Genomic DNA, 23,932 nt, shown 5'->3' with positions numbered 1-23,932 from the left:
TTCTATGTAAAATTGCTGAATAAAACTATAAAGGAATTTTTTAAATACTTGCCTGAAATCCAAGGAGCTTTTCACTCGGCTTAATGTGCCTCTGAAATTCACATTCTATGGGTTGTATCACTTTGATTCCATCTTCATAAAAAACATAGAACATGTTCCCAATTCCCAGACCTTAGGAATAAAAACACATTCAAAAGTTCAAAATAAAATTATCAGAAACCTTTACGACGAAAACTCAGTGCCTGTCATATTGCTGGTGGGAGATCAATTTTGTGAAGTTGTGTAATGTTAATAAAGCAAACCATGTGAGACCTTTACCAAACGTCCAAGTAAATCTGTGATATTATGCAGAAATTCTGCTTCTTCTGCCTAATGTGTACATCAGTACTTTCTTTGTAAGTCAACAAATGTTTCAGATATTTTAAACTAATTATAAATGTAAATTATGAACCCTCTGATACACAGATTATGTCTGCTACCTTCCCACTTAATTTAGGTGTTGATTTAAGATATACAAATACTTTCTGAATAATCATGTTTATCCTATTTCTTATTCAAGTTCCCTAGGGAAAATAAACTGTCCTTCTTTGTAGGAATTTAGAAACAAATTCTTATTGTTCTAGAAACAGAAAGACCAATTCCTCTAGATTTTGGAGAATATGTATTGAATATTTTCCAAAAATAACATTTGTAAATGTAATCCCACTAGAGGTCTTACATGTTATTTTTCATAATGATAAATTTGGGAGTTAGTTTCTCCACTTTAAAACAAAAAAAAAAAAACAAAAAAAAAACCTTGAATTAATATAAGGTTTTGCAAAAATCTCACTTAAATCATACTATTAATTTTTTTCACACTGCAGGTTTGGGTTTGTGAAATCTTAGAAATCCATCTCACTTACATTATAAACCCACTCCTCATGGGTGCAGGATGCTACAGATTAGACACCTGAAATGCCTGTGAGAAATAATGGAGGTCTGCACCTGGGGACTTGTCACCTCTGATTACACAGCTCTTCTCTTTGTTTCCTCTGCTTCTGTCTTGTTCCAACTTGTCCAGACTAAGAGCATGTAGTCCTTCCTTTCCTGATCCTTTCCTGATTATCTCATCCAGGTATACCAGTTTGCAAACCATATTTATTCAGTTTAATTCTACACACATAATCCAGTGAGAGCATATGCCCTTTAATAGTTAAGCAATTATATTGAAATCTTGGTAGTTTGAAAACCCAAATTGCTTAAAATGTTTAACATCTGAAAACCTTTTTTTATTTTCATTTCAATTGACAATACTTGCAGTCTATGAAATCAAGACTGAGGATCCCAAGTATTTGATTTGCAAAAAAATAAAATTATTTAACTTAAGCTGTATTTTCTTTTATTAAATATGTTTCTAGTTAATTTAAAATGTCACCAGTTCTGCCTATTTGATCTGTGTCCATCTATTCCTATGATCATGAGGAAAATGTATTTGACCAGAATTGTAACTTTATTGGTGTTTATACATAATGAAATTATGTCTAATAATGCATATCTATTTTAATATTATTTTGACAAATCATATTGCTTTAGAAATATTTACCATTCTTACAGTTTAATACATGCTATTTTTATCAGTTAATTGTGCATTTTAGTTCCAGAATGCACAACATCACAATGAGATGTTCCTAAATAGTAGCAGAAGTGGCAAGGACTAAATTCAAGTTGTTTTTCATGAAATAAAATTTAAGACTTGTCAGCTGTTATTCATAATTACAGCTCTGCATACAGAAGCATCAATTCTATACCCAAAGGTATACAAAACTCAGTTTTCATGCAAAAAAATAATTTGTATCAATAAGCTCTTGTATAAACATGGATAGATGGATGATGTACGCTACCTATTAGTGAGTTGCAAATTAACATGACTGGGTGTTGAAACTTATGAGCACAAGCAAGCTGTGATGTGGTGTCTGATTTTCACTTGTGTTAGTTTCTTTGTTTGATGATGATTACAAAGCACATAACATTTTTTAATGAATGTGACGCTACCCTCCTTCAGCTGCTGCACAATTCTGCTCCACAGTCAGCGATTTGAATGTGTTTGACAACTACTCCAAGTCCAGACTGTTTGCAAAGTTTCTTGAAGCATCTTCTGTCCTTTCTCCTATGGATGCTATCAATATTACACGCACACACACACACACACACAGACAGACACACACACACATATATGTAAACTATATCCTGTGCATAGTGCAGTCAGTGAGATTCCACTTTACTTTTGCACAGATTAAGTTTCTAAGAGTTATTTTCCTCTGAAAACCTGCTTAATCCATCCAAATTGCTTTCAACACTGAAAGTGTATTTTCTTGCTTTTTAAAATATGAGTTACACATCAGCATTTTTACAGAGTATAAACTACTTTCCAAGTTAGAAGTTATTGAGAAATACAGAAAACTTTAAGCAAGGTGCATTTTACTTTTTTTGGTGGGAATATAACTCCTTAGTGCTTATGAAATAGTAGTGCCAACAAAATATTATGTACAAATATGCTAAAATGATAATATAAATGAACTAGGTATCCGCCACTCTGCTAGGAAATAAAACTTAATCCTCAGCACTATTGATGAATTCCTCTCTTCCCCACCTAAACAAGGTTTATTTTGCCATTCATTTTCTTGCTAGACATATCTTATTCATCAATTATCCTTTAGATTTTAGCAGAGGAGTTTATAATCTGAATATATGATGAAGATGTATCATTCTAAATTTGCTACTATAATATTATAATTTATTTTGAATATGCTGCACAGAATAATACAAATTACCTGATGCTGGGGATCTTGGTAATTGAAGACACATGCTGATTTTTACATTAGGGGCATTCATTAGCTTTATTTGCATAAGAAGCAATAATATACCTTTTAGGGGAAGCACACTGATTGAAACCACCCAACCTGGCCAGGCACCATAGTAACTATTTACATGAGTTGTTTTACAACAGAAGCTCCTGCTAAGGAACGCAGAGCTAATAAGCCACCACCAACTGGAAGAGTTTGGGAAAGGTCTAAAGAAGACACCATGTGTCCAGCCACCTCCCAGAATCCTTCTCTCTGGCATCCAGCTTGGCTGAACAAGGCGTGCGCCACCAGGAAGGACTCTGAGTCAGAATGACTGGCTAAAGACAACCCGGAAACGAATCCCGTCACCATGAAACCGAGACTGTGAGCCACGTGGCAGCGCTGTTCCCCTTAACCTACTGCTCTCCACCGGGTGCCCTTTCCCAATAAAATCTCTTGCTTTGTCAGCACATGTGTTTCCTCAGACAATTCATTTCTGAATGTTAAACAAGAGCCCAGTTTGGGGCCCTGGAAGGGGTCGCCCTTCCTGCAACATACCTGTGTATGTTCAGTATAACTATGTCATTATAACATATTTCCATGTTCTAACTGTTTAAAAAAAAAATGGTATGAGAGACTGTTAACAGAGATAAATCCCATTCTGGATTCAGATAGCTCAGAGGTAAACCATAGCTATAGAACTTCCTGTTATATCATGGGGAAGTTATTTACTATGTAACTTCTGTGTTGTAATTGTAAGAAATAAATAAGATGGAGAAAGGAAAACATGTAGCCAAGTGACTTAAACTCTTACTATGAATTCAAGAAATGTTGAATTGTCCCTATTTTTGTGATTGACATTATCTCTTTGAAACATCATTGGGGGGGGGGGGGGAATGGTGAAATGGTATATAACCAAATGTACTTCCTGTCCTCATATTTTCAAATCTACACTGTGAGATATACTACTAGTACATTTCAGATTTTTATGAGGTTGAATTCTTTGAATACATGAGCATCCTGAAAGAACAACTGATTTTCTAGTAGAGTGGTTGATCTTTTCGGGGGGCGGGGGGCTCTGCAAATTCAAACTATTTTCATAATAATGCTAAGATGTCATTTCCATTTTTCTCTTTCATTCAAATGTAGAGGGTAGCTCTTGACAGTTTACATGACATGTGGGGTTATGATGATATCACAACAGTTCAATGCAGAAGCAGACATAGGGATTCTACATTTTTTATTCAGTCAGATATTTTTAAAAATGCAGTGTTCAACAGTAAGCCTTTTCAATTTTTAAATATCACTTTACAAATAATATGGTATTTATGGCTATATGTAATGGGTTTACTGCAATTATTTTTAATAAATTTAAATATATATTTGAATTCTGCTGTAATTTCTAATATGGTAATTAAAGTGGATAGAAATAACCTACATAAACAAAAGCTCTTTGGGTTGTCAATGACTGTGAAGAGTGTAAAAGATTTCTGAGTCCCAAAAATCTGACTGTTAGTTTCAATTACAATTCTTTCCTCATTGATGTATTGCAGTTTATTACAAAAGTTCTTGATGTAAGTAAAAGCTTTACAACTGTAGTCATTGCAAAGTTTAGGAATATGTGCTGTTTTATCTTTTTTCATCACTTGGTGAAGACAGACATAAGTACTTTGTCTTTTTCAGGTCGATAGTTAATCTAACAAGGTATACTAGCTCAAAAAAGTGATCTATAATTTGTTTTTTCCTTGTGAGCTTTTTCTCTGCTTTGTTTTTCTTTCTATACAGAAAAGACATACACAAGAAAAGTATTTCCCAGAGGATCTTTTGATCAATACTGTACTTTTAAATATATGAGATGGACTGAGAAAAAAAAATGGATGTAATTTACATCCTTGTATCAATCCTTTGAGGACTGCTACACAAGAATAACAGTGCATTATGATAATATACTTACATTATGTGTTATATATAACACTATATTCCATAAATTATATCAAAATAATCATTATTTGTGATTATTGGATGAATATTTAAGCCAATAATAAAAATATTTTGTGGTGTTTGCCTTCCTCTGGAGTAAATTGCCATTACTTTAGCATTTAGTTTATGGTCAATAGCAAATTATAATGCTACCATACAGTGATTTGGTAACCAATCAAAGGTCATTTAGTAAATTTTGTGTTAAAGAATGTCCTTCATTTACTGATATCATATTATTCTTTTCCCTTTCAACTAATTCTAAAGTTATTTTTTAATGAAGAATATAGGCAAAAATAGATGGTCTGTATTGTATTTCTCACCTTGAATAACCCAACAGGGATGGATTGTCAGTTTATGAATGTTCCCATTTTTGGCACTCAGTCTCTGGAGCTAAAATCCTTTTCAAACATATAGCAACACCAAACCATCACACCTCAGTGAGATATTTATGTTTTGTTCAATTGAAATAAGAGTGACTTCCTCTTTCAATCTTCTAGATTTTTGGAGAGTGATTGTGTTAACCTTATTAGGCACTATTAATTCAGGAAGTGGACACTATCCAAACATTATATATTATTGGTCAGAATGATATTATCCAAAGCTAGTCTTAAGTCAGAATTCAATTCCCTAAACTTTCAAAGATAAGCTGAAAAAGTTGAATGCAAACCTGCATGATTGAATTCACATTCAATTATTAACATAGCAAAGGCTATATCATAATAGAGCATTTGTTTGCTATGTAGTTAATATGTACACGTGTTTGTGTATATACATATATTTGTTGTTGCTCATTCACTAAGTCGTGTCTGACTCTGAGACCTGATGGACTGTAGTATACCAGGTTTCTCTGTCCTCCACTATCTTTATAGCATCAAATTTTATTTTCACCAGGCTTTCCTAATAGTTCAGTTGGTAAAGAACCCACCTGCAATGCAGAAGACCCCAGTTCAATTCCTGGGTTGGGAAGATTCCCTGGAGAAGAGAATGGCTACCAACTCCAGTATTCTGGTCTGGAGAAGTCCATGGACTGTATGGTTCATGGAGTCGCAAAGAGTCAGACACAACAGAGCGACTTACACTGATTTTTACCACCAGACATGTCCACAGCTGAGCATCATTGCTGCTTTGGCCTAGCTGCTCATTCTTACTGGAGCTATTAGTAATTGCCCTCTGCTCTTCCCCAGTAGCATGTGGGACACCTTCCAACCTGGGAGCTCATCTTCTGGCATCATATCTTTTTGCCTTTATATGCTGTTCATAGGGTTCTCCAGGCAAGAATCCTGGGGTGGATTGCCATTCCTTCTCCTGTGAACCACATTTTGTCAGAAGTTTTCACTATGACCCATCCATCTTGAGTTGCCCTGTGTGGCGTGGTTCATAGCTTCTTTGAGTTACACAAGCTCCTTCTCCATGACAAGGTTGTGATCTATGAAGGGGGTATACAAGTATGAATACATGTATATGTGGATGTGTATATGTGGATGTGTATATGCACATATATCTGCAAATGGTTATCTTGTCAGATTCCTTTTTTGATTTGAAAACAGTTTTATGAGATAAAATGCTAAAACATAGCATTTGCTTTTAACAGAGAAGATATGGAACTTGTAAATGAAAATATTGACAGCTTCATCACTCTGGAATTGGCATCATGAACAGACAGTAGAAGGTGCGATCTCTCCCTCATCCACTAATATGATACTCTTAAGTCTTCTGAGCTACTCCCCTATAGCATAGAACAGTCTGGACAGTGAAATGTGACAAATCTGAGGTCGAAGGAGTTAAGAGATGACCTGATGCCTATTATTCCTTTTTTCCCCACTTTGGTGACATTATAGGTCACAAAGGTAGTCAGATAATAATGTAACACATAAACTTTTTTGCAAGATTTCACTGTAATTTTCTATTTGTACCTTGTGCAGGTTAGTGTTAACTACCCAACTAATATAGTAATTTATTTGAATAATTTCTATAATATATATATGTATGAAGAGATTCATAAATATTTACAAAGATAATTTTAAAATAAAAAAAATATATATATACACATTTTCTTTCAGATCTCTAGATGTTACATTAAGCCAGTATTTTCCAAAGTAATTTCAGTTCCATATTGATCCTGTAGATATTAAGCAAAATGATCTTATTTATAATAAATTTAGAAAATGCTATATTATATAACAAACCATCTGACAGCTCTCCTTGGAGTTTGAAATTAGTATATCTAAAAGTTCAACTTAATCTTGCAGTGAATAAAATGGTTTAAATTCCTTTAACTCAGTGCTTATAAAAACCCTTATTATCATTACACCATAAAACATATATCAAACTGTTGTCTACTAAATAAATATTAGGAAATACTTTATTAGGTTATAAGACCATAAAAATACTGTAAAAGAGACCTAGTCATACTGAATCTTTTAATGTATACTTTGAGATCATCTATGCAGTAAAATTAGTTGACAATGAGTTAATCTTTCATTTCACAAGATTTAAAATTTCATTAGAGCAGATACTATCTTTACAAGTGCTTTCAAAGTGCTCTACATTTAGTTGTCTCTTTAAAATATTTGTAAATAAATGAGTGATATATTTTCTCCCTTTTAAAATGTTTTTCTACACTCCCACAAAAAAAAAAAGCTTGCTTTTAAGTCATGACATTATTGAGGAACTGACATTTTGAAACCTCTTTCACTTATTATTTATCTTAAAATGCTTGGAATTCTTCAATGTTCTTTCTGAGAAAATTTGTTCATGGTAATAGTGAAAATATGAGCATACAAACAGGAAGCACTGCTAGAGTGAAAATAATAATGGATCTCAGAAATATGTAGTTTTTGTTATTATTCTATCTTTTAAAAATACAAGTAAAACTTTACTTTGGATATTTCTTTTGTTATTTTTATTATTTTTATGAAATAATTGTACACATGTTTGTGGTTTAATGATTCCTCAACTTGGTCTATTATGCCTGGCCACCATTACTATTATTACTTGCAATCATTTTCAGTTGTAATGCCTTACTGATAACTGTGGCATTATAAATATAATTTACAGATTTGTGGAATCTGAGTCAAATATATTATTTTCTCAAATATATTAATTTAAAATTATTTAAGAAAACAGAAAAGTACTCTGATGATAACTGTACATATTAAAAAGTATTTAAAAATTTTTAAAACATTTCTTGTATATGCTTTAAAATTATCTGAAAAATGCACTCAAGCACATATTCTGGGTCAAACAACATCATAAAGAGTAAGCACGTCACTCATTGATGTACTTATTGAAAGCATACAGTTTCAAAGATGAACAGAAGAAAAACTTAAATAGATAAAAATATTTTCATATAATGAATCTCAGGATGATTTTAATTAATCTGGAGATCTCTTATATTTTTAAAGGTCACCTGAATAATATTACACTAATATTACATATTAATGATTATTATAAAGTACTAATGTTAATTCATCAATTCAAGTTATAAAGAAGAGTTGTTTTAGATATTTTGAAGAGATTTGCATATCATGAATTTGCAAGGAGAGTGCCAAACTATATTTCAAGCATTGTTTTAAAAAATTCTGGCTCAGAGAGGTAAAGTGACTCATTCAGATTTTCCTAGCAATTAGTGATCAAGCTAGACCTGTGGTACGTGATCTCTGAATATTTAGGTTTTATTCCTTCCCTTTATAATGATTAAATAAAATCCATTTTTATAATACCCATAGAAATATTTGTTTGATCTCAAGAAATAAGAGAGTCTAAAGAAACATCTAACACATATGCTAATCATGTCATAATAATATCTGTTTCAGTAATGATTGAATTCGTATGTTCAAATGTTAAATATCCAAGTGGAATAAAATGAGGAGGTAAAATTACTCCAATAGCTCTTTAGTAATCTGGAGTTTAGGGCCTTTACAAAAGATTTGAGGAGAAAGAAATACCAAGGGAGAAAAAAAAAGTGTTATGCTCATATTTGATAATAAAATTGAGATGGCTAAATTTCAGAATTCATTAAGCCTTCTGAGCATGGTTCTCCAGGTGGCTGTGACTCCAATTCATATAAGAGTCTACAACAGGAAACAAAGAAGTTTTTCTACAATGGTTTGTGTAGGCAATTACTTTGATCATTGCCTACTAAGAGTGTAACAATGACTTATCCACACTTTTCTCCTAAGAATTTAACTAAAGCGCTTGGGATATTTGAATTCTGGGCAAACACTTCCACTTGGCTTTTGTGGCTAACTAAGAAAGACTAGCACAATTGAGTGTAGACTATAATTTTAAAAGTTGATAAAACAACCTTGTTGAGAACTAACTATCCTTACTTTTGAGATGATGAATTTGTGAGATAAACAGACCCTAGGTTACATACTGATATAGACTGGATTTGAATCCAGTTACTTCAAGTTGAAGCTGAAACTCCAATACTTTGGCCACCTGATGAGAAGAGATGATTCACTTGAAAAGACCCTGATGCTGGGAAAGATTGAGGGCAGGAGGAGAAGGGGACGACAGAGGATGAGATGGTTGGATGGCATCACCGACTAAATGGACATGGGTTTGGGTGGACTCTGGGAGTTGGTGATGGACAGGGAAGCCTGGCGGGCTGCGGTTCATGGGGTCACAAAAAGTCAGGACATGACTGAGCTACTGAACTGAACTGAACTTCAAGTTTATAACCCATTTTTTTTTCCTTTTTTTTTTAAGATCATTTTTGATGTAGATTGTTTCAGGTCTTTATTGATTTTGTTTGTTTGTTTTTTTACAATATTGCATATTTTTGCTTTTCCTTGGGTTTCTGGCCACAGGGTTTGTGGGATCACATCCCCCTACCCAGGGATTGAAGCTGCAACACCTGCATTGGAAGGTGAATTCTTATCTACTAGACCATCAGGGAAGTCACAATAATCTGTTTTCCTTATTTATTATATTTCATTCACAAGGTAATAGCTTTATAATTTTTCCTTTTCTAGTCTAAATCAGGTATTAATGTATAAATTATGTTTAACTAAGTTTGCTTTCATTTATTTGACTAATTTTAATTCTATACTATTAAAAAGTATTTCCATATATTGTAACATAACCTCCTGATTATATATCAATAATAAATCAAGCTGATGAAGATCTATAAATATTTTTAATAGTAGCCATTTACGGAATAATACTGGTTTACACTCAAATATAATTTTAATCAAAGTAGAAATGAATAAGGCAATTATTAGAACTTATAGTCAACAATATATCAAATAAGCAAAATAATCACAATAATATGCAAAATAATGGAATTTAGTACCTTCTTCTCTCCATAATATGTTAGCTACTGCAGCATGTTTGAAAGAAAAAGGAGAAAAAGAAAAATGAGTAAAGTGAGATTCAATTACATAGTAATAAAAATAACTATTAAAGAGGTCACAATCTCTAAGATAGAACATGCATTTAAGAATTGTGAGGGTGAATTCAACAATCTACTCTAATAAAACATTAAAATGCTGGGAGCATGACAATGTTCTGCTCATGTCTTGATAGTCAATTCTTCTTTAGAATAGAGATTATGTTAATAAACAAAAAAAATTATACATCACTGAAAACATTGGGATATTTAAACTAATTTTGTTAAAATATATCTTTGAAATATGCATAGTAGTTAAAACTATTTGTTTATTTGAGGTAATAATTAAAAGTGAATAATCAAAGCAGTTATAATGTTAAAATCCTTAATAATCATAAGTAATACTTCAACATAGTATGCAATGAATGATAAAATGAAAAACACAATCACAGAAAACTAACCAAACTGATCACATGGACCACAACCTTGTCTAATGCAATGAAACTATGAGCCATGCTATGTAGGGCCACCTAAGACGGACGGGTCACAGTGGAGTGTTCTGACCAAACGTGGCCCGCTGGAGAAGGGAAAGGCAAATCACTTCAGTATTCTTTCCTTGAGAACCCCCCAGAACAGTATGAAAAGGCAAAAAGATAGGACATTGAAAGATGAATTCCCCACGCCTGTAGGTGCCCAATATGCTACTGGAGATCAGTGGAGAAATAACTCCAGAAAGAATGAAGAGATGGAGCTAAAGTAAAAACAGCACCCAGCTGTGGATGTGACTGATGATGGAAGTAAAGTCTGATGCTATAAAAAGAAATATTGAATAGGAACCTGGAATGTTAGGTCCATGAATCAAGCAAATTATAAATGATCAAAGAGGAGATGCAAGAGTGAACATCGACATTCTAGGAATCAGTGAACTAAAAGGACTGGAATGGATGAATCTAACTCAGATGACAATTTTATCTACTACTGTGGGTAAGAATCCCTCAGAAGAAATGGAGTAGCCATCATGGTCAACAAGAGTCTGAAATGCAGTACTTGGATGCAATCTCAAAAATGACAGAATGATCTCTGTTCATTTCCAAAGCAAACCATTGAATATCACAGAAATCCAAGTCTATGCCCTGACCAGTAATACTGAGGAGGCTGAAGTTAAACAGTTCTCTGAAGACATACAAATTTCAATAACTAACACCCAAAAAAGAAGCCTTACAAACACCTGAGGAAAGAAGACAACTGAAAAGCAAAGGAGAAAAGGAAAGATATACCCATTTGAATGCAGAGAAGAATAGCAAGGAGAGATAAGAGAGACCTCCTCATCATTCAATGCAAAGAAATAGAGGAAAACAACAGAATGGGAAAGACTAGAGATCTCTTCAATAAAATCAGAGATACCAAGGGAACATTTCATGCAAATATGGGCACAATAAAGAACAGAATTGGGATGTGCCTACCAAAAACAGGAGACATTAAGAAGAGGTGTAAGAAAACACAGAAGAACTATACAAAAAGATCTTCATGACCCAGATAACCACAGTGGTGTGGTCACTCATGTGGAGCCAGACATCCTGGAATGCAAAGTCAAGTGTTCCTTAGGAAGCATCACTACAAACAAAGAGAGTGGAGGTGATGGAATTCCAGTTGAGCTATTTCAAATCCTAACAGATGATGAGGTGAAAATGCTGTATCAATATGCCAGCAAATTTGGAAAATTCAGCAGTGGCCACAGGACTAGAAAGGGTCAGTTTTTGTTCCAATCCCAAAGAAAGGCAACCTCAAAGAAAGTTCAAAATACTGCACAATTGTACTCACATGCTAACAAATTAATGTTCAAAATTTTCCAAGCCAGGCTTCAACAGTACGTGAACCATGAACTTCCAGATGTATAAGTAAGATATGGATAAGGCAGAGGGGCCAGAGATCAAACTTCTAACATCCATTGGATCATTGAAAAAGCATGAGAGTTGCAGAAAAATATCTATTTCAGTTATATTGACTATTCCAAAGACTTTCACGCTGTGGATCACAATAAAATGTGAAAAATTCTTCAAGAGATAGGAATACCACACCACCTGATCTGCCTCCTGAGAAATATGTCAGCGGGTCGAAAAACAACAGTTAGAACTGGACATGGAACAGCAGACTGCTTCCAAATAAGGAAAGAAGTACATCAAGGCTGTATATTGTCACCCTGTTTATTTATTTTATATGCAGAGTGCATCATGTGAAATGTCAGGCTGGATGAAGCATAACCTGGAATCAAGATTTCTGGGAGAAATAGCAATAACTTCAAATATGCAGAAGACACCACCCTTATGGCATAAAGAAAAGAAGAACTAAAGAGCCTCTTGGTGAAAGTGAAAGAGGAGAGTGGAAAAGTTGGCATAAAACTCAACATTCAGAAAACTAAATTATGGCATCTGGTCCCATCACTTCATGGCAAATAGATGGTGAAACAGTGGAAATTGTGAGACTTTATTTTGGGGGGCACAATAAATATTCCTTTACTTTATTTTTCTCCAAAATCATTGCAGATGGTGACTGCGGCCATGAAATTAAAAGGTGCTTCCTCCTTAGAAGAAAAGCTATGACCAACCTAGAAAGCAAATTAAAAAGCAGATACATTACTTTGCCAATGAAGGTCTGTCTAGTCGAAGCTATGATTTTTCCAGTAGTCATGTATGGATGTGAGTGTTGGACCTTAATGAAAGCTGAGCACCGAAGAATTGATGCTTGTGAACTGTGGTGTTGGAGAAGACTTGAGAGTCCCTTGAACAGCAAGAAGATCCAACCAGTCCATCCTAAAGGAAATCATTCCTGAATATTCATTGGAAGAACTGAGGCTGAAACTCCAATACTTTGGCCACCTGATGAGAACTGACTCATGAGAAGAAAAGACATTGATGCTGGGAAAGATTGAAGGCAGGAGGAGAAGGGGATGACAGAAGGTGAGATGGCTGGATGGCATCCCCGACTTTATGGACATGTGTTTGTGCAAGCTCCAAGATTTAGAGATGGATGAGGAAATCTGTCGTTCTTCAGTCCATGAGGTCACAAAGAGTTGGACAGGACTGAGTGACTGAAGTGAACTGAAAATGCAATAAACCTAAATATATCTTGCTAATTTCAATGCATAATAAACAACTCTCATAGAAGTATTCCTGTACAATAGGTGTATTAACTATTGTGTAGGAACTTGCTAAATAGATGGAAAGTTAAAATTTTAAGGCAGATATGAAAGAAAATACCAACTAAAAATATTCTCAGCAAAATGCCTGCCTCCCTTACTAATTCAAATTTATCCAATTGCATATAATTTCTTTTTTTGAAATATACTTGATTTAGAATTATAAAAGTTTGGGGCATACACATACACTTTCAAAGCAAAACAATATTAGTTAAAAGGAAATGAGACTAAAGGCAAAGCTCATACACATCTGATGACTTCCTGCACATTTTAATGATATTAAACATAATCGCTTTTGGGAAACTAAACCCTGATCATCAGTGTCACAGAGCCCAGTTTGGAGTCCAGTGCTTCTTGCTGGAGGTTGGAGGACCAAGTCATGTATGTTTTAGCACCTATTAGATTTTTTAAAATTAATGTTCATACAGTAAGCATTTTTTTTTTTTTTTTTTAGATTCTCTCTTGTAAACAAAGGGAAGTAGACTTCTGTTTCCTCATATCTTCATCCAAGGGGTCTGAAGTGTGCATATCATGTGCCAGGCACTGTGGTACTACATTATATAGGATAGAATAGGCCAAGCTTCTGTGCTAACAGAGTTTATATGGTAGTTGTTCAGTCGCTAAGGTGAGGGCAAAGAAAAAGAAAAAACAAGATTCAAATTATATAATTTCACAATTAAAACTTTAATGTGTTATGAAAGAAAGGAACACAGTACCCTGCATGCTTTTAATGAATGGTATATGTATGATCAGTGAATCTAGGGGAAATATCTCTCCTTAATGATGATGCTGAAGGGGAAGTTTAAAATATGAAAAACAGTGTACAGAGGGAGAGTGGGAGGAATTTGACTTTCAGACATAGGAAAAGCATGCATAAGCCCCAGTGGTACATTGAAACACTGCTATATTAAATGTCTAAGGGCAGACATTTTTAAGATAGGCAATAACATGTGAGAAACTACAAAAAAAATACATGATTTGTAATATTAACATCAGATAAAGTAAAATTCAAAGCACTATGTAATGAGTTTAAAATTATATAAATTTAAAGCACAGTATTAAAATATGAGATAAACTATTAGGATTAGATACAACATTCATAAATCTACAATCATAATCTGCTTTGACTCAGTCACCTTCAGTATTTGATAAATGAAGAGGAAAAATACAAAGTTACAATGGCACAATAATTATTGCTGAATTAGTGTTTTTGTAATAAATGTTCTGTGATAAAAACAGGAGGTGTTTTCAAGTTTTCTTGAGAGATATTCAAGAGCAGTTACAAAGTAACTGGAAAATAGAAAGACTTGCTGTATTCTGGAGGTAGATACCAATAACCATAAAGAGCTTAGGCATCTTCAGAAAACAATAAAGCAAATATAAAAATGTGTTACAAATATTTAAAACTATTAATATAAAATTATTTAACAAACTAAATATTTTAAAATCAAATTTAATTATAACTCATATTAAACAACAAAAATACAAAACTAAAATTCAACATGTGGACCCAAAGAGTTTTGGCCAAAAAATAATGCATATAGTTAACTAATGCATTGCTGAACAAAATAGATGAAAGAGAAAGAGAGAGAGAAAAAAAAAATCCAAGGAGGAGAAGGCAGAAGAGAGGGAAGAAAGAAGAAATGATTGTTATTATGTTAATTTTAAGTTAGTGTAGATTTTTTTCTGGTAGCAAATCCAATAAGCTCTATTGAATTTATTTATAAGTTTTTATAGTTTTATATTTTATAGACATATTTTATAAATTCCAAGGAACTATAAACATCCAAACTGAACACAAAAGTAAATCTGAATAAAAATAATCATGGTGATAATAAAATCATTTCCAAAAATAATTTCTTCTCAAGATTACCTTAGGGTATGACATTTCTATAAAGTGTATTTACTACGTCCCAAGAATTATATAATTTCTGTTATATTCAACATTGCTAGAATGTAGATCAAGATGGAAACATGTCTATTCATTTTGTAAAATCAGAAGAGATGCCAATTAATTGATAATAGTAGCAAAGTAAAATGAATTACAAGACATGTTCACTAATGACAGAAATTACAAATAAAACACAAGTGAAATTCATAAGGATATTAAAATTTTGATCATAGACAGGAATCCTCTTGGAATGTAGAAGGGTTTGGTAGGAATTTAACTAAGAAATCAATTCACTTGATATATTAGACTATAAAATGAGAATGATAAATACAGCTTAAATCTGAAAACAGAATCTCACAAAATGCATCACATATTATTAAGTGCAATATACTGTTAGTGACCAAGCAACCTATGAATAGAGGCACATTCTAATGTTAGAATTAACATTACTATTAACCCCCACATGTTAATATAAATGTGTGTTAAATTTTTAACATTTAACAAAAGAAGGATAATAAATTAATAATCAAATAAGGGATTGTGATTGGTACTAGAAATGACTTTTGATGAACTGAACAATTTATTAAATTAAATTTATTAAATAAATTAAATATAAACAAATATAAATTTATAAGTACTGTAAAATTGATGTAAAACAAAGTGATCAAAATTTGAAGATAAAATGTCACAAAGATTAACTTAAAATTACACATAAAAATAACAAGAGAGTTCAGTTAGGTGACAAGACACAAGATAAATACTCCAAATTTCACTTTCTTATGTAAGAATTAGAAGATACAATAAAAGATTTTATTTATAATATCCCCAAAGTGTAATATATCAATAACTTACTAAAATAAATTGTATAGTAAATCAACTATAACATTCATTAAAATTATACTAGATAGGACCCTACTCTATTCCTATATAAAGAAGATAAATAATAAAAAATAAAATTTATTCTGAAATTACTTAATTTAAAATTTTCATTTATTGTTATTGTCTATTTAGAACATGTTCTATTGATTGTACAAAGTTAGAGTGTTTGTTACATTTAAAAAATACTTTGAATTCAATTACACAGATAAAATAACCCTGTCTATTTTCCTTATATGACTTTTCATTATTTTTATGATTTTTATATAAATACACACATGAATGGAGTGTTTCTGATACAATATATAAAATGTAGCAAATAAGAATATATCATAACCTGTCTAGTGTAACTCAGAGTAAACTATTCCATCAGATAGATTTCTACTTTTTAAAAATAGAGCTGCTCACTGTTTGTGAACTTAAACCTGATACCTACAGCAAAGACTAGTATAACTGATCAGGACTCAAATATTGTTTGTTGATCAGTCATGTAAATGTATGCACGTACACAAACATTTATACATATATGTGTGTGTTTTTGTGTGTGTGCACACATGCGTGCATGCATGCACACTGTGATGACCCACTTTTCATCTACTTATTTACATTAGCATACTGTCCTATAAGAGGTATGAGAATGTTTAGAGCCATTGACATGTGTTACCAAAGTTGTCTTCTGAAAGGTTGCTGTCATGACTACCAGTTGTCCATGAAAGTTCATCCCACCATACTCAGGGTGAATTGTTTCTGCATGTGTGTGTATGTGTACACACATATATGCATGCTTACCAAATGTGAATAAATATTATCTCACATATATACTAGGTTTGCTTATAAATTATATTGACTATGTTAGCAAATATATAAATAAAACTTTCTTCTATTTATATCCTTATCCATTGTTTCTATTGGAATGCCATTTCATAATTTTTACACTTCTGACAGCTGCTTATATATTGGAATGCTTTTATTTTGTCACATCAATTTATCCTTCATACAGTGTAAACAACTATCTATAATAAACACAGGTTTGACAATGCCACTCATTTGCTTAGAAACATAATGCATATACTTGTATGTATGTGTGTGTTTGTGTAAGCTCAAAATCCTTAGCATAGCACACATGGGCTTCCACAATATGTCTGTGTCATCCTAAAGTCACATTACAAACATCAAGTCATTTTGAATCTCTTCATTGTTATACATGTTATACCTGCAGGAATACCCTCAATAAAATTCTTCACCTAATTTACTCTTGGTTGGCCTTTAAGTTCCAGCTTAGCTTTTTATCTATAGGTAGCCTTCCTGGAACCAAGAGTTGGGTTAAATGACACTATTTCTCTATATTTGGAATCCTGTGAAACATCTGTGGCATTCCATAATTTATCATACATAATCTCTCTCAAAATCCTTTCTTTATAATTAGACAATGAAAACTTCAGAGTTATAGACCTCCATTATTCAATGCCCACTCATGACTTAACTGAAATGGAAAATTCTTTTTGAAGATAATGTATATCTTATAATGAAAATGTGGTTCAATGGAACAGATGCCTAGACACTAGGGACTTTTATTAATGCCCTTTTAGTAAATTGCCTTATTATGTAAATTAGGGACTTTCAGTTATGTTCAAATGATGGATGTCACATTGTATGTGCCATTTCTATGAGAAAATAAATGTGGAGGGTGAATATTACATAAACAACAGCACTATTGTCATCTAGTATGGAGCAGCATGCTGTAGTACTGAACAACTATTTTCCTTGGCTACTCATGTGTAAATTGCTTGGCCTTTCAACTAAGTAAGTTTTTGCTTAGTCTTCTCTTTTGAAAGTATAAGGTTTGCGCTAGTGCAAAACACTTTTTGATAAGCTACATTTATGTGAAGGTAATGTTTTAGCTAGCTGTCTTATTGACTGTTTTTCCATTTGAACTTAAAAAATTGACAACTTCAGAAGGCAAATGAAAAGGGCAAAGTCAAAAGAAAATATAGATAAAAATTTAATGTATCTGAAAAACTGTGTGGTTAGTCAAAATGTCTTGGAATGTACATATGGTGAAGGAAATGAGACATTTAAAATATACTATTTTAGGGGTGGAAAGCTATATAAGATATGCCAAATACACTGCCTTCCATATGCCAATTTCAAAGCCAATTTTAAGTGAAACTGTCACTCTTTTAGCACTGATTGAAGACAATAATCCAAGGACTACAGATTTCCAATCCAGTGTCTAGCATTAGTTGATTAGGCAATAGTGCCAAGATTACATTAAGGCATACAATCCAGAAAGTAGCCACGACTCCATGGTTTTAATCTCAATGAACTAATGAGGTAGGATAATAATATTCTTTTAGGGGAGGATAATTTAAATCAGAAGATATGTTTCTGATTCAAGACATTGTGAACACAAGAAACACTACAAAATCAAGAGAAATACAGAGGAATTGTAAGAATGCATAGCAAAAGACACCATGACATAGAATTAGGACTGTGACAATTTGTGATAATGCAGATCAGGATTCAAGAAAATAACAAAAGGAGGAAGACCTATGCAACCCATGGGAGAAGCAAGAGTCAATCATTGTCTGATTACGTAAAGTTGGTTCCTGGGTTCTGAAGGGAGATACATCTCTGACTGTTTCATGTTGCCAGTTTAATGCTCATGTATATTTTTAAACATCCTTGAACTTCAACAGATAGAGTATGCTCTTGACAACCAAGTGAGTTGGATTGAAACCAAGACAATGTCAGAATTATTCCCACGTTGAGGAGAAATTGTCATTATATGAAGGTGATGTCACACAAAATACAGAAAACCCTAAAGACTCCACACAAAAACCTCTAGAACTGATAAATGAGTTCAGAAACATAGGATATAAGATTAACAGAAATATGTTGCATTATTTAAACCAGCAATGAAATATCAGAGAGAATGCTAACAGACAACCCCTATTAAAATTGCATCAAAAATAAAATATTTAGGAATAAACTTTGCCAAGGACGTAAAAGACTTAAATGATAAGAACTACAAAACAATAATGCTAACTGAAGATGAGTCAAAGAAATGGAATGGTATCCCATGCTCTTGGATTGGAAGACTTAATATTGCTAAAATGGCCAAACTAAGAGAAATTTACAGATAATGCAATACCTATCAAAATACCCATGGCATTTTCCACAGTATTAGAACAAATAAACTTTATATGGAACCACAAAAGGCTCAGAATTGTCAAAGTGATCTTGAGGTATAAAACAAAGCAAGAGGCATAAGCAACTGAGACTTCAGACAATACTACAGAGCTATAGTAATTAAAATGGTATGGCAGAAAACAGACAAATGGATCAATGGAACAGAATAGAGAGCCTGGAATAAGCCTACATGCCTATGGACACTTAATCTTTGACAAAGGAGGCAAGAATGTACAGTGAGGAAAAGCAGTCTCTTCAGCAAGTGGTTTTGGGAAAATTTGATAGCTTCATGTCAATCAATGAAGTTAGAACACACCCTCGCACCACACAAAAAAATGAACTCAAAGTGACTTAAATATAAGATAAAACTTAAATATAAGATAAGACAGTATAAAACTCCTAGAAGAGAACACAGGCAAAATATCCTCTGACATGAATTGTACCAAAGTTTCCTTAGGTCAGCCACCCAAGGCAATAGAAATAAAAGCAAAAATAAGCAAATGGGACATAATTAAGCTTAAAACCATTTGCACAGCAGTGGAAAACATAAACAAACACAAAAAGACAACATCCAGGCTGAGAGAAAATATTTGCAAATGATGTGACCAAACAAGGGCTTAATTTTCAAAATATACAAACAGCTCCCACAATTCAACACAACAACAACAACAACCCAATCAAAAACTTGACAGAAGACCTAAATCGACATTTCTCCAGAGAGGAAATACCCATGGCCAATAGTACATGAAAAGATGCTCTATAGCTAATTATTAGAGAAACCCAAATCAAAACTACAAGATATCACCTATGTGAGTCAAAATGGTCATCATTACAAAGTCTACAAATAATAAATGCTGCAGAGGTTGTGCAAAATCCCACACTGTTGATGGTTTTGTAAACTGGTGCAACCACCGTGGAAAACATGTAAAGCTTCCTCAAAAACTAAAAATAAAGTTACCATATGATTCAGCAATCCCACTCCTGGGCATACGCCCAGGCAAAAGTATAATGTTAAAACACACATGCATCCCTATATTAATAGAAGCAGCCCTTCGTTCAATAGCCCGGGACATGGAAGCAATCTGAATTTCCATCAACAGATGAATGGAGAAAGAAAATATGTATATATATATATATATATATATATATATATATATATATGTGTGTGTGTGTGTGTGTGTGTGTGTGTATGTGGGTGTGTATACACACTGTAATATTACTCAGCCATTAAAAAGAATGGGAAAAAAAGCCATGGAAAGAATGAAAAAATGCTATTTGTAGCAACATGGATGAACTAAAGATTACCATAGTAAATGAAGTAAATCAGAAACACAAAGACAAAAATATATTGTGACTTATACGTAGAATCTAAAACATGACACAAATGAGCAAATCTTTCAAACAAAAAGTGACATGCTGCTGCTTCTGTTGCTACTGCTGAGTCGCTTCAGTCGTGTCTGACTCTGTGCAACCCCATAGACGGCAGCCCACCAGGCTCCTCCGTCCCCGGGATTCTCCAGGCAAGAACACTGGAGTGGGTTGCCATTTCCTTCTCCAACGCAGGAAAGTGAAAAATGAACGCGAAGTCGCTCGGTCCCGTCCGACTCTTGGCGACCCCATGGACTGCAGCCTACCAGGCTACTCCATCCACGGGATTTTCCAGGCAAGAGTACTGGACTGGGGTGCCATCGTCTTCTCCAAAAAAAAAAAAAAAAAGACATACAGATATATAAAGCAGACTTGTGTTTGCCAAGGGGGTGAGGGGATGCAGGAGGGAAGCATCAGGAATTTGGGATTAGGCAGTATAAGAGGTTACATAGATGATGGATGAATGAAGCAAGAAACTACAAGAGTAAATGAAACAGAAGGGGATCATTAGGATCGTGTTGTACATCACACAGTGTGAGTGTAACAGATTGCTTTCTAAGCAAACTTCAAGAAAATCTTTCTAACATCTTCTTGTCGACTGCCAATACTTAAGCTTCACTTAATATAGAATATCTAAGCCTACTAAAGTCAGGAAGTGACTTGATTTTTGAGAATTCTTCACAGAAATGACTGGCTGTGCTCTTTACACAACAAACAATAACAGTGACATCATTAAAAATAGTGGGTAATTAGCTACAGATATACAAGAGAAAAATATTGCCTTCTAATTAATTCATTTACACACCCTACTATTTTAAGTAGGTAGCAAATTTACTTTTACTTTTGCTTTAACTTCATCATCTAGACTATAGACAACAGGATGAACTAGATAATTTTAAAAATAAAATGATTATAGCACATTTTAAGTAGCACAAGGCACATGATGTTATATATGTATATATCTATATCTATCTCTTAAGTAGAATGCAAGATCAGCATACTTATAGAAATTAAGTTAATAAAACTGTTGCCAAAACAAACCATTGCAGAAAAGCATATTCTAACCTATCATTAGGGCTACCCGAGGACTCTCTGTATCATCATAAGTGAGGACAAATTTTTAGGAAAATAGACTTGTGTATTAACAGCATATGTGCAAAGAAAAAGCTAAAGATAGTAGACTTTAAAGCTCTAGCAATGAATCTCAGTTTTTATAAAAGAGTATTATTTCTAGCAATTTCTACTACTCCTCTCATATTCTGAACTCCCTACTATGGAATAGGTCTTCAAATATGCATATTTAATATATTTTATAATACATTTTATATTTTATAGTGTATTTTTGGAAAAGGAAATGGCAACCCACTCCAGTATTCTTGCCTGGATAATCCCATGGACAAAGGAGCCTGGTGGGCTATAGTCCATGGGGTCGCAAACAGTTGAACACGATTGACGTGACTGAGCACACACAATATATTTTAAATACTAAAATCTAGACCTAATTATATTTAAATATGGTATAAATAAAATATATATATTCTTTGAAGGAAATTGACTATTTTAAAAAGTTACTTATCATTCAGATAAGATTTTTAGATAAATATTTTGTGAGAGAAGTTACACAGTACAACTACATACCACAAATGCATTAAATACCATGATATTTAAAGCATTCTGGTTGAATATATAAGTTTATACTTCAATTACATTTGTTTATCTTTAAAGACATTATAAAATATGTTAGTGGCAGGGCAATAAGAGGCAGCAGACAGCTAAACAGGATAATCACAGTAGGTCATAAACTTAACATCAAAAATTACTATCCGTCACAAGATTAAAAAGATTATGTTGGACTTCACACTGTCTGAGAAAGTGTTCATGTAGAAAATGCATGATGTCTCATAAAATAAGCTGGTTATAAATTAGTAGGTGTTAACTTCTTCTGGAAAAGCTTTCTAAAGAAATGCATGAAATATAGCAGAAAATAAGACAGCATGAGGATGTTAGGAGCATGTATTGAGTGAAATAATTTCAATTGCTTAGAATAATGTCTAGGACATGCACACACACATGTATGTGTATGGAAAACATATATGTTTATATACATATGTACACACATTTTTAGTTAAACATACAGAGAAATATAACTTCAAAGATAAGAACTTTATGTTGTTGCTGTCAGTCGCTAAGTCATACCCAACTCTTTGAGACGTCATGGACTGTAGCACTCCCTGCTTCCCTGTCCTCCACTAATTCACAGAGTTTGCTCAAATTCACGCCTATTAAGTTGCTGATGCTATCTAGGCATCTCATCCTCTGCCACCCCATTCACCTTTTGCCTTCAATCTTTCCCAGCATCAGGGTCTGCTCTTTATATCAAGTGGCCAAAGTATTGGAACTTCAGCTCTAAAAAAAGTCCTTCCAATAAATATTCAGGGTTGATTTCCTTTAGGATTCACTGTTTGATCTCCTTGCATCCATGGGGCGTTCAAGAGTCTTCTCCAGCAACACAATTCAAAAGCATCTATTCTTTGACACGCAGCCTTTTTTATGAACCAACTCTCACATTTGTACAGAACTATTGGAAAAACCATAGATTTAACTATATGGACCTTTGCTGGCAAAGTGACATCTCTGCTTTTTAATACACTACCTAGTTTGTCAGACTTCCAGGTGGCTCAGATGATAAAAGTGTCTACCTACAATGAGGGAGACCCAGGTTCGATCCCTGGGTCAGGAAGATCTGCTGCAGAAGGAAATGGCAACCCACTCTAGTACTCTTGCCTGGAAAATCCCATGGATGGAGGAGCCTGGTAGACTACAGTCCATGGGGCCATGAAGAGTTGGACCCAACTGAGAGACTTCACTTCACTTGACTTCAGGTTTGTCATAGCTTTCCTTTCAAGGAGCAAGTGTCTTGATTTCATGGCTCAGTCGCAGTCCACACTGATTTCAGAACCCAAGAAAATAAAACCTTTCACCCCTCCACTTTTTCCCCTTCTGTTTTCCATGAAGTGATGGGACCAAATGCCATAATCTTAGTTTTGGGTTTTTTTTTTTTTTTTAATATTGAGTTTCAAGCCAGTTTTTTCATTCTCCTCTTTCACCTTCATCAAAGGCTTTTAAGTTCCTCTTCTGTTTCTGGCGATTATAGTGGTATCATCTGTATATCTGAAGTTGTTGACATTTCTCCTGGCAAACTTGAATCCAACTTATGATTCATCCAACCTGGCATTTTGCATAATGTACTCTGCATATACGTTAAATAAACA

General features: G+C 33.5%; 1 protein-coding gene across 2 annotated transcripts in view; it reads right to left on the bottom strand.

Moving 5' to 3' along the window:
• FSTL5 (follistatin like 5) overlaps positions 1-23,932 on the bottom strand; it is an 874,271-nt gene that overhangs the window by 111,550 nt on the left and 738,789 nt on the right. For both annotated transcript variants that reach the window (XM_070474907.1, XM_070474908.1), the window contains exons 11-12: positions 10,102-10,128; positions 53-171 (exon numbers count right to left, since the gene is read on the bottom strand). In XM_070474907.1, the coding sequence (XP_070331008.1) occupies positions 53-171; positions 10,102-10,128 (146 nt within the window). The remainder of the gene's footprint in view (positions 1-52; positions 172-10,101; positions 10,129-23,932) is intronic.

Source organism: Odocoileus virginianus, chromosome 12, assembly GCF_023699985.2.
Source record: "Odocoileus virginianus isolate 20LAN1187 ecotype Illinois chromosome 12, Ovbor_1.2, whole genome shotgun sequence".
Classification (NCBI taxonomy): domain Eukaryota; kingdom Metazoa; phylum Chordata; class Mammalia; order Artiodactyla; family Cervidae; genus Odocoileus; species Odocoileus virginianus.
The sequence above is the reverse complement of the archived record's forward strand: the minus strand, read 5'-3'. Positions and strand labels throughout refer to the sequence as shown.